At 46.7% G+C, this 12,514-nt stretch overlaps 1 protein-coding gene across 2 annotated transcripts in view; it reads right to left on the bottom strand.

The window, feature by feature from the left end:
- The window catches only part of LOC134611412 (stimulated by retinoic acid gene 6 protein-like), a 150,014-nt gene that overhangs the window by 47,719 nt on the left and 89,781 nt on the right, over positions 1–12,514 (bottom strand). For both annotated transcript variants that reach the window (XM_063455278.1, XM_063455279.1), the window contains exon 7: positions 2,553–2,681. In XM_063455278.1, coding sequence (XP_063311348.1) covers positions 2,553–2,681 — 129 coding nt within the window. The remainder of the gene's footprint in view (positions 1–2,552; positions 2,682–12,514) is intronic.

Here is a 12,514-nt window from a genome sequence, read left to right as displayed (position 1 = left end):
GCTACTTTAGCCGTATGGATACTTTGTTTACAATATATGACTCATTTGAAGCTGTTACCAATTGAATAGACCCTAGCTAAGGATACTTTCTATCTACTGTTTCCTTGGGTCCTTTTTTATCTATTTCACAGATTAGTATTCAGTGACGGATATCATTTCAAGCTATCTACTGTGAGAGTTTGTTGACACTCATACCCTGAGTTTAATTAATTAATTTTTTCACTTAGGACAGCCTTACTAGTCACCTACTTTTTAAGGCTCCTTTCTATGGTGTCAATATAGACTGTAGAGACATCCAGTATATTATATTACTCTCTACCTCTATAACACCATTCTTTATCTGCCGATTTATATATGCAGTTCAGTCTCCCCTGTGTGTTCATAGTTGTGATGGTGTATTAAGTTTTATTTTTTCTCTGGGGTCATTTGATGCCCTAAATAAAATGGTTTTTTAATGGTTTTGTATATACATAGTACAACACCAATAGAACTCTTCTCTTGGTGCTCCTAAAGCTTATTTGGCCAAGGATCACCTTTATTTCAAGTGTCTCTGTATACATTCAAGGGTTATCCCCTATTGAGTTCTCTGGACACACTCCAGTTTCCACAAGTTGGGAACTTTGTACTTTTTTGTACTCTTTCGTGAATCCTCTGAATCCTATACCTTTATATCATCAACAGGGTCAGATTATCCATCCTACCCCAATGTCAGTTTCCTCAAAGAACCCCCCATCCCTTCATGTATACATGTTGCAAAAAGTTTGGTGTATGTGACTGGATGGTTAAATGGGACTACTTTGGGATATGTGATTTTGGGGTATTTGATGGTTGGATGGTATTTGCGAAAGGGTTGGGAAAGGCTGTGTGTGTGGATGCTGCTTATGGTGTTTCATGTGTGTGGGGAGGCTGCTTGTGGTTTTGTACATTTGTGGGGATGCTGCTTGAGGTCTTACCTCTATGGAGTGGCTGCTTGTAGTGTTGTGTGTTTAAATAGCCTACTTGTGGTGTTGATTTTTTCTAGTGCTTATCGGGTTGCGTATTTTGGAATGAGCTGCTTGTAGGGCTCTGTGTGTATGGATGTGGCTGTTAATGGTGTAGTACAGGGATAGGCCACCTTCAGTACTTCAGATGTTTTTAACTACATTTCCCAATATACTGGCAAAGCAATGTGGAAGATGTAGTCTGCAACATCTGGTGTGCCGAAGGTTGCCTGCCCCAGGTGTAGTATGTGTGTATGTGCATGTAAATAAGGGCTGGATGTAGATAGTGGCTGTAGTGTGTGGTTTTAAGGGGAATATGGGTTGTTGGTTGAATGTATCTATGGAGTATAACGGCTATAGTGTGTGCTTGTGAGGCGTAAAAGCTGTAGGGTGTGCCTGGGGGAATTGGGGCTGTAGTGAGTATGGGGAGGGGGGGGGGGGGGTAGGGTTGGGGGAGGAGAGAGGTGTTGGGGCTGTAGTGTGTGTGGTGATTTGTGCTTTAGTCAGTTTGGCAGGAAATATATATATATATATATATATATATATATATATATATATATATATTTAATTAATATCTCTTTAAAAATAGGTCATAACCCTCTACATCAAACCAAAATAGTAAGAAAAAAAATAAATAAATGGAAAAACAGCATAGTTTAGAGAATACGCTCCTACTTGTCATATGTAGTAGGTGCTGGATCTTTCAAGTGTATCACTACTTAGAATGTACCTTGACAGAGGTTTCTAAGTGATAACTCCCAATACAGTTCTCTTAAACTCACATTTGTCTCATATCACTTGCTAAGAGCCACATATGAAAAGAACACTGAAAAGGATACTAAAGTGATACAGTGTAAACAAACAAATTAGACACAAACTTTCTGAAAAGCTTAACCTTGTCATTTTATATCAAAGGAGATAAGAGAAACAACATCTGTGATTAAAGAGAGTTGAGAGCAAGGAATGTGCCAAAAGTGGAAGGATTTATACAGCAGATAGCAGGGGGAGATTGTAAAATGGATTTATGTTATTCCGACCTCCAGACACTGCTATCAACCCTGATGACCTAGGAATTTAAAACAAAATCATGACAACTCCCCATAACGAAGATCAAGAGCATTAAGAGATGGTGATATGCAGATAGCGGGAGACATTTAATCAGTAGAAATCAGTAAAGGGGAGATTGTAGGACAGATCAACCTTCATTGTCTCTGCTCGCCCTGCTGGGCTAAAGATCTTCACACACTATAAAACTTCACAGATGATCTCGACCCTGCGATAAGCATAGGCTCCACCCCAGTGCATGACAATTAGCTGGTCCCCCTGTTTTTAACTGAAAACATAGCAGTTTCAGAGAAACATAGCAGTTTCAGAGAAACGGGAGGGGGGCCACGAGTGAGGTTGGGTGGGACCTAATAACCCTATAGTGCCAGGAAAACGAGTTTGTTTTCCTGGCACTATAGAGCTCCTTTAATCTAGTACGACACAGTGGGGGCCCACATATGTTCATAATTCCAGTTCAGAGACACTTGGAGGAACACAGTATGCTTATTATGTACGGCTACTACTTACTCTGCTAATATCTGATCCCATCAATATTCCAATGGATTTAATAAACATGTGAACAAACCTCCCTAAGAGGAAGATGAAGCACAGTAGTGATGGCCAGTTAAAAATGACCTTTTCGTATAGACCTATCATCTGCAAAAAAAAAAAAAAAAAAGATATACAACAATTAGTCATATTTTTAAAGAAAAGTATTCTAGCAGCCCATATTGTTTCTACAAAAAATAAGCATAATATTTCACTTTGACAATCTTTATTGGAAGAAAATTTTAAATGTCATTACATAGTAAAAGAACAGTGAAATTAAGAGTAAAAAAAAAAAAAAAAAAAAAAAAAAAACCCACATTTTTTTTCTCACATTTTTATATTAATTCAATATAATTGCCCCCAGACCTTATGCATAGTTGAGGACCATGTCTCTGTGAGTCAGCTTAATCCCTATGTTCCTTGACCAATATCTAATCCGCTTTTGTCATCCAGGATCAGTCAAATTTCTACTATGTCTTAATTGCTTTTCCTCTCTCTCAATGGTACTACTTCTTTATGTAGACATGATCTACATTCTGAAGTGAAAAAGGAGAGGGAAGATGAGAAGAGATGGAGAAAGGGAGGGAGGAGGTAGATGTGTGGTGGGAACACCATGCTGCTACCTCTGTCCTTGGCCTACTCCTATTTGTTTTCATTAGTCTTTTACTCCTACGTGTTCTTGTTAGTCTTGTACTGCCACTGCCTTTCATCTGTGCTGATCAGTGGTGGGGTGCCCCTTCTTCCCCTGGTCGTGTAGAGATATAGTGTAGCTAAGGGATTCACAACCTGAGTGGCTTAGTAAGGAAGCTCTCATAGACCCGGACGCCACCATCTCAGCTAGCATATTTCACTTGCATTTAACTTTTTCTAATGTTTTCAGATTATATTAAATCATTTATGATACAGATTCACTAACATATTTACAGACTGATAGTTATCAGGTGAAATGCTTAAAGGAACTCTCCAAACACCTCCCAACTTAACAAAACACCTAAAACTTACCTGTGTTCTAGCAGTCCATGCTCAGTTTTCTCTGCTGCTGAATATCGAACGTTCCTTCCCCTTGCTACTGTCAGACTTCAAATTATCACAAAATTGCTATAAACCAGCCTAAAATTATTCAGCAGCAGAGAGGATAATTTCTGTGTGTGCCTTGTTTCATAGTGAAACATATCACAGATTTGGTCATTGGCACTGCCAATAGAGAGCAAAGAATTGGTAGGTCAGTCTGAAGAGTTAGCAGGACAACCTGCCGTGAATAAAGGCCAGGCTGCCTGCCAGTAAAGCAGTGCTAACTGCTGGGTCCCAGTGCTCTGAGTCTAGAGGAAGTGTATCTAGTGATGCACTCACACTATGCACTTTGGGGGCAGTTCCTTGGTGTCCACAAAAGCAGGAAAAAAAGAACATAGTACAGGACCCTGAAATTGAGACTGTTCTGCCAGATAGCTGGAAGGTCTATATTTCTAACATTAGTGTTCTTCTGCATTTTTTAGATTCATGGGCCCTCCTGTAGAAGTTAAACAAAGAAGTAGTACTCACCTCTCTTCCCACTCCTGGTCTCGTCATTGTTGCCACTCTTCACCTGGCTTATCATGATTACTGATCTCAGCTAGTCCAATACGTCTCCATTAAAAACGATGAAGGGCTACTTCTTGTTACACTTTAGTCAATCAACAAGTTCTCATAGAGATACATTATTCAAAATGCATTTCTACGGAGAGCATTTGGCATCTTCATGCACAGCGTGAAGACATCAAATGCTGGTCCTGCAAGGACTGCACGACTGTATTAGGATGCACTTTTAGTAGGTGACAGCCACTAGCAGTGTCTTTAGGGTCAAATGTAAACATTTCCTTTTCACAATGCTTACAAATGAGCGATTGTATGGACAGTCTCTTTGCACCAAAAGTACTACATTAATCTGTAATTTTTCTGTATTAAAGAGTGTCTAGTTAGCAATTTTCTTGAGACAAATAAGACGTTGTGGGATTTATTTACCAAACGCTAAGTACTAGTGAATAGCAAACTGAATTGCAAATTAAACAGGCAAGTGAAGTGCAGAAGGAGAGAGTAAACCCCCTCCAAGCTACTTAACAATAAGTTCACAAATACAGTAGATAGATTTAAAGGTACTATTACCCCTTTGGTTGAACAGAAGATAGTACACAATAGACCACTAGGCTCCAATAGGCAAAAACAAACAAACTCCAACCTATATATTAGCAAGCGTAAATATAAAAAAAAATGAGTCTGTGCTCCCCATATAATTGAATCTGAATACACTCTGGTGTTTTTTATTGGATAGTCCATATGGTTATGGATAAGTCCTTTAATATTCTCCTTGTTTCATTCCTCCATACACTTAGCCATGTACATGTGAATAAAAAAAAGGGAGGGGAAGCATAATGGATAAATTATGTGTGACAGACCCCTTTTGGGAGTGACAGATACCACCTCGGAGAATTGTCGTTGTATTTGGATTATTGGGGATTTCGGGTACTTGGGGATCCGTACGATCAGGGCCGGCCTTAGGGGTGTGCGAGCTGTGCGGCCGCACAGGGCGCCATGGAGCAGGGGGCGCCGTGGATTTAAAAAAAAAAAAAAAAAAATTTTTTTTTTTAAAAAAAAAAAAAAAATTTGCAGCGGGGGCGGAGCTTACCGTGCGGCGGGGGCGGAGCTAAAAGCGCCGGAAAACGGCTGCAGGGGAAGCAGGAAGGAGTCCCTGCTTCCCCACCAAACAGTCACCAGGAGCTGCACTGCCTCCACAATGAACTCCACAGGTAACTGTGGGATTGTCAGGTGAGTGTGACTCTCTGCCTGTGTTTATTACTGTCTGTGTGTGTATGACTGTCTGCCTGTGTGTGTGTGTGTGTGTGTCTGTGTGTGTGTGTGTGTATGACTGTCTGCCTCTGTGTGTGTCTGTGTGTGTGTGTGTGTATGACTGTCTGCCTCTGTGTGTGTCTGTGTGTGTGTGTGTGTATGACTGTCTGCCTGTGTGTGTGTGTCTGTGTATGACTGTCTGCCTGTGTGTGTGTGTCTGTGTATGACTGTCTGCCTGTGTGTGTGTGTGTGTATGACTGTCTGCCTCTGTGTGTGTCTGTGTGTGTGTGTGTATGACTGTCTGCCTCTGTGTGTGTCTGTGTGTATGACTGTCTGCCTCTGTGTGTATGACTGTCTGCCTCTGTGTGTGTCTGTGTGTATTACTGTCTGCCTCTGTGTGTATTACTGTCTGTGTGTATGACTGACTGTCTGCCTGTGTGTGTCTGTGTGTGTGTATATGACTGTCTGCCTGTGTGTGTCTGTGTGTGTGTATATGACTGTCTGCCTGTGTGTGTGTGTGTGTATATGACTGTCTGCCACTGTGTGTCTGTGTGTATTACTGTCTGCCTCTGTGTGTGTGTCTGTGTGTATGACTGTCTGCCTCTGTGTGTATGACTGTCTGCCTCTGTGTGTATGACTGTCTGCCTCTGTGTGTGTGATTGTGTGTATGACTGCCTCTGTGTGTATGGCTGTCTGCCTCTGTGTGTATGGCTGTCTGCCTCTGTGTGTATGGCTGTCTGCCTCTGTGTGTATGGCTGTCTGCCTCTGTGTGTATGGCTGTCTGCCTCTGTGTGTATGGCTGTCTGCCTCTGTGTGTATGGCTGTCTGCCTCTGTGTGTCTGTGTGTATGGCTGTCTGCCTCTGTGTGTCTGTGTGTATGGCTGTCTGCCTGTGTGTGTCTGTGTGTATGACTGTCTGCGTGTTTGTCTGTGTGTATTACTGTCTGCCTCTGTGTGTGTCTGTGTGTATGACTGTCTGTGTCTGTGTGTATGACTGACTGTCTGCCTGTGTGTGTCTGTGTGTGTGTGTATGACTGTCTGCCTGTGTGTGTGTGTGGATGTCTTCCTGTGTGTGTGTATGGCCGTCTGACTCTGTGTGTGTGTGTGTCACATACAACCAATACACGCATATCACACACTGTTAATACACCCATTACAAATATCACACATAGCATACATATCACACACAGTCATCACACCTACTATCACATACACAGACAACACAAACATTACAGCATACATGGATGACGGGGGGGGGGGGCGCTGTGAAGATTTTTCGCACAGGGCGTCAAAATGCCTAAGGCCGGCCCTGCGTACGATACACGCCGCCACGTGGAAAGAACAATGGGTCGCGGCCATTTTGACCGCATGGACTAATGACCGAACCATCACGAACTTTCCACACGATGAATTCCAACCTTACCGGCAACGTACGCCCATACTGGTCGACAGATCCAAAGTACCGAGATAGAGACACCGGATCCAAGAGAGAGTTTTTGTTTATGTTATATGGTTCCTGAGTAAATGGTGCGAACGTGTATCTAGCGAACGGCCCAACCGATCTAGGGGATTTTCACGTATATTGTTCCCCTAGATCTCCGTTCCCTAATACACGTAGCACATTGTATTTTTGTTATATATTGTATGTATTATTAAACCTGTAATTTTTGTATAATATTCTGCTCGGTACAGTGGGAGTGACTCCCACTGTAAATGTATTATCTCCTCCGGATACGGGGAGGAGTTGTTGTACGGCATAAAAGCCCGAGTTGCAGAATAAAACATTATTCCTACTTTGACCCTCAACACAGAGTCTCGTCTCGTGCTTGGAGGGGATGGCTATTACTTGGATGTCGTAATTATGGGGAACCTGGTATGCTTTAGCTAACTTCGTGCTTGGGGGAAAGGACACCTTCTCAGCGGCGTAAACCCCTACTACACCGGGGTGCCGCTACAATTGGTGGCAGCGGTGGGATCGTTCTTTCACCCCAGAAGGACAGCTACCGAGAGCAATCAGGATGGAGGCCTACTACGGAAGGTTGAAACGATCTACCCTAAAAGACTTGTTGGAGAGCCGTGGTCGTTCGGCTAGCAACAAAAAGAAAAGAGACATTTTGGCAGAGTTGGTCGCATTGGACTTAGCTGAACAGAATGGCGAACTGGGTGTCGAACCAAACCCAGAACCGGAGATCGCCTTGGTCCGAACCCCGGAAGATGAACGATTCGACCACGAGGTGAGGGTAAGGTTGGCTCACTACGGACCAAACCCCTCACCTAGGATCGTGACCCAAGTAATATCGGCGGTCGATGCCAACCGGCGCCAGACTTCAACCAGCGCCAGTCCAACTGCTGGGACTTTTCAAACTCCCGAGGAAAAGAGGAAAGTCCACTTTGCCGCTTTTAAAAATTTCGTGGAAACAGAGGGGGAGATTGACCAATACCTGGCGGATTTTGAGCGTCAATGTGCCCTACATAAAGTACCCTCCGAGGAGTGGGTTAAAATTCTGTCTGGCAAATTATCCGGACGAGCCAGTGATGCTTTCCGGGCGATCCCGGACCATGAGGTGGGAAATTATCGATTGGTCAAGGAAGCTCTACTGTCCCGATATGCAGTAACCCCCGAAGCATATCGGAGACGCTTCCGGGAATCCCGAAAGCAAACCGGTGACTCCTACACCGAATGGGCCTGCCGACTACAACGCACGGCTGGCCACTGGATGGATGCATGCCAAGCTACCACCGCGGAGGAGGTATTACAATTGTTTTTGTTGGAGCATTTTTTTGAAAAGGTGGACAAGGAGCTCAGGGAGTGGATTCGGGATAGGCGACCACTTACCCTACCCGAAGCAGCCCGTCTGGCTGACGAGTATGCGGACGCCCGCAAACCCGACCCCTCGGTCCAAAAGACAGCTCCCCGAGTAGAAAGCCGCGCCGTCGGCCCTACTCCAACCACCTCCGCTAATCCACCTAGCTACAACACCCCCTCCCGCTTCGCCCAGTCCAGTGCCCCGGACCGCCGGCGGTGCCATAGGTGCCAACAGGTGGGCCACCTGAGAGACAAATGCCCACTAGATCCAGCTCGACAAGCTTCTTGGAGGAAGCCCGCTGAAGGGAACGCCCGGCCCTTTACCTCAGGGGCCCATTGCATTGAAGCCCAGCCCCTGGGGGAAGAGCAATGGGAAATTTTGCACGAGGCCAACCCCCTATATGCGGCTGCCGTAGACAACCGTCAACATCACCGACAAACAGTCCGAGTGAATGGACAAGTTGTCAGTGGATTACGAGACACTGGGGCCACCCTAACCTTGATCCAACACGACCTGGTCCCAGAAAAAGAACACACCGGCCAAACGGTGGCCGTCAGAGTGGCCGGGGGTGCGGTGCATCGTCTCCCCACGGCCCGAGTGCATTTGGACTGGGGGGTGGGAGCTGGCCAAGTGAATGTGGGCCTGATGAAAGGACTACCAGCGGAAGTACTCTTGGGAAATGATTTAGCCCCGCTATTGTCCGCTTTTGCCCCTCAAGGCCCTGCTGGAGCCTGCCCTGTCACCACCCGGGCTCAGGCTCGTGCTATTGGAATCGGCCCGCCAGTCGCGGAGACCCAGGTAAGATCTAACCCTCCGACTGTGACCTTAGGACAGACCCCCTTAGACTGGGATACTCCTGAGACTTTTGGGAGGGAGACGCGGGAAGACGTCACTCTACGGAAGTATAGGGATAAGGCAGACAAAGGGGAACCGGGGACAGATGGGGAAAGCTACGAGTGGGTGGGGGATAGACTGTATAGGATCCCCCAGGAGTCCGCAGCAGGTAAAAACCCCGTCCCGCAGAAGCAACTAGTGCTACCGAAAAAATACAGGCAAGAAATCATGAGGATCGCTCACGATATACCCTTAGCTGGCCATTTAGGAGTACGTCGCACGGGCCATAGGATTACCCAGAATTTCTTCTGGCCAGGGTTTAACCGGGACGTGCGACAATATTGCAGAACCTGTGACACTTGCCAACGGGTGGGTAAGAGGGGAGATCGCCCAAAGGCTAAATTAATGTCGATGCCGATCATTGGGGAACCTTTCTATAGGGTCGCCGTCGACATTGTAGGCCCCCTAGCGCGACCTAGCCCGTCCGGTAAGAAGTACATTCTTACCGTGGTGGACTATGGGACCCGGTACCCCGAGGCAGTACCCCTGCCGAATATTGAAGCTGAGACGGTAGCCGATGCCTTGGTTAAGATATTCACTCGGGTGGGGTTCCCTAAAGAAATCCTATCCGACCAAGGAACCCAGTTCACTGCCGTACTCACACAGCAGTTATGGAAAGTGTGCCACATTAAACCCCTGCTCAGTTCCCCGTACCATCCCCAAACTAACGGTCTCTGTGAGCGCTTTAATGGGACTCTCAAACAAATGTTGAGGACCTTTACGGACGGTTGCCGAGACTGGGAGAGATTCTTACCCCACCTGTTATTTGCGTATAGGGAGGTCCCCCAAGAATCTACGGGTTTTTCCCCCTTTGAGTTATTGTATGGGAGGAGGGTGCGAGGACCCCTCGATCTCATTCGGGACCACTGGGAAGGGGAAACCGAGCAGGCAGGGACACCTATTGTGCCATATGTCCTGGAACTCCGGGACCGCATGGAGCAACTCTCTCTATTGGTAAGGGAGAATCTCCAGGCGGCCCAGGGGCGACAGAAACGATGGTACGATAGGGGTGCCCGGCAACGACTATTCCACATAGGGCAGAAGGTATTGGTGCTAAAACCGGTAAAGGACAACAAACTGCAAGCTGCGTGGCAGGGTCCTTACAAGGTTCTAGCCCAACTCTGTGATACCACCTACCTTATTGCCAGCTGTGCAGATGAAAGGATCCAACGATCCTTTCATGTGAACATGTTGAAGGAATACCAAGAGCGACAGGAAGATGTTAACGCTGTTTGTGCCCCAGCTACTGATGACCCCGAAAGTTTACCCCTACCTGACCTGCTAGAAAGGGAGACTCACCCCGACCCAGTTAGCCTAGTGAAGCTGGGAGAACGACTGAACCCTACGGAGCTAGAGCAAGCTAGACAGCTCCTATGGGAAAAACAGAGTACCTTCTCCCAGGAGCCCGGATACACCACCCTGGCCATGCACAAAGTAGAAACCCCAGGGCAGGCCCCCCTCCGACAACCCCCTTACCGTATTCCGGAAGCCGTCCGGGACGGGATGCTGAAGGAAATACGGGAAATGACCCAGCTGGGGGTCATTGAGCCATCAGACAGTCCCTGGGCCTCTCCCGTAGTCCTAGTCCCCAAGAAAGACGGAACCACTCGGTTCTGCGTCGACTACAGGCGACTAAATGAAAAGACTACTACTGACGCTTACCCCATGCCCCGGGTAGACGAATTATTAGATCGCATAGCCAGGGGTAACAATCTCTCTACCATAGACCTCTGCAAGGGTTATTGGCAGATTCCCCTGGCCGAGGATGCCATCCCCAAGTCGGCCTTTGTCACCCCGTTTGGCTTATACCAATTTAAGGTCATGCCATTCGGGATGAAAAATGCCCCGGCTACGTTCCAGCGAATGGTGGATCGGCTCCTCGATGGCTTCCAGGAGTTTGCGTGTGCATACCTGGATGACATTGCGATCTACAGTGAGTCTTGGGAAGAACATTTAGTCCACGTAGGGGTAGTACTAGATAAGATTCGGGCCGCGGGCCTGACACTAAAACCCGAGAAATGCCATTTAGGAATGGCCGAGGTCCAATACCTGGGACACCGGGTAGGGTGTGGAAACCAGAGACCGGAGCCTGCCAAGGTTGAAGCAGTAGCGAACTTGCCCACACCGAATACCAAGACCCAGGTATTGGCCTTCTTAGGGACCGCCGGGTATTATAGGCGCTTTGTCCCTGATTATAGTACGGTAGCCAAGCCCTTGACTGACTTGACCAAAAAGAATTTACCCAGACAGGTCCTGTGGTCTCCCGCTTGCGAAGCCACATTCCAATCCCTCAAACATGCTCTTGTTAATGCTCCTGTCTTGGCTGCCCCAGTGCCTAACAAACGTTTCCTTGTACATACAGACGCTTCCATGTATGGACTGGGGGCTGTGCTGAGCCAGATCGGGGAAGATGGAAAGGAGCATCCGGTCGCATACCTCAGCCGAAAGTTGTTACCGAGGGAAGTGAGTTATGCGGCCGTAGAGAAAGAGTGCCTGGCCCTGGTATGGGCATTGAAAAAACTAACTCCCTATCTGTATGGACAAGAATTTTCCTTGGTAACCGATCACAACCCATTGGTATGGCTTAACCGGGTCGCAGGAGACAATGGCCGATTGTTAAGATGGAGCTTGGCCCTGCAAACGTACAATTTCACCATCAGCTATCGACCCGGTAAGCTAAATGGCAACGCCGATGGGCTGTCTCGACAACTGGACAATTCTCCGGATAAGTAAATTCCGGTCATCCCTAAGTTCATCCGAAAGGATCAAGCCAGGTCTGCCGGAGTGTACCACTAGGAGGGAGCCGTGTGACAGACCCCTTTTGGGAGTGACAGATACCACCTCGGAGAATTGTCGTTGTATTTGGATTATTGGGGATTTCGGGTACTTGGGGATCCGTACGATACACGCCGCCACGTTGAAAGAACAATGGGTCGCGGCCATTTTGACCGCATGGACTAATGACCGAACCATCACGAACTTTCCACACGATGAATTCCAACCTTACCGGCAACGTACGCCCATACTGGTCGACAGATCCAAAGTACCGAGATAGAGACACCGGATCCAAGAGAGAGTTTTTGTTTATGTTATATGGTTCCTGAGTAAATGGTGCGAACGTGTATCTAGCGAACGGCCCAACCGATCTAGGGGATTTTCACGTATATTGTTCCCCTAGATCTCCGTTCCCTAATACACGTAGCACATTGTATTTTTGTTATATATTGTATGTATTATTAAACCTGTAATTTTTGTATAATATTCTGCTCGGTACAGTGGGAGTGACTCCCACTGTAAATTTATTATCTCCTCCGGATACGGGGAGGAGTTGTTGTACGGCATAAAAGCCCGAGTTGCAGAATAAAACATTATTCCTACTTTGACCCTCAACACAGAGTCTCGTCTCGTGCTTGGAGGGGAT

Source organism: Pelobates fuscus, chromosome 5 (genome assembly GCF_036172605.1).
Source record: "Pelobates fuscus isolate aPelFus1 chromosome 5, aPelFus1.pri, whole genome shotgun sequence".
Taxonomy (NCBI): domain Eukaryota; kingdom Metazoa; phylum Chordata; class Amphibia; order Anura; family Pelobatidae; genus Pelobates; species Pelobates fuscus.
The sequence above is the reverse complement of the archived record's forward strand: the minus strand, read 5'-3'. Positions and strand labels throughout refer to the sequence as shown.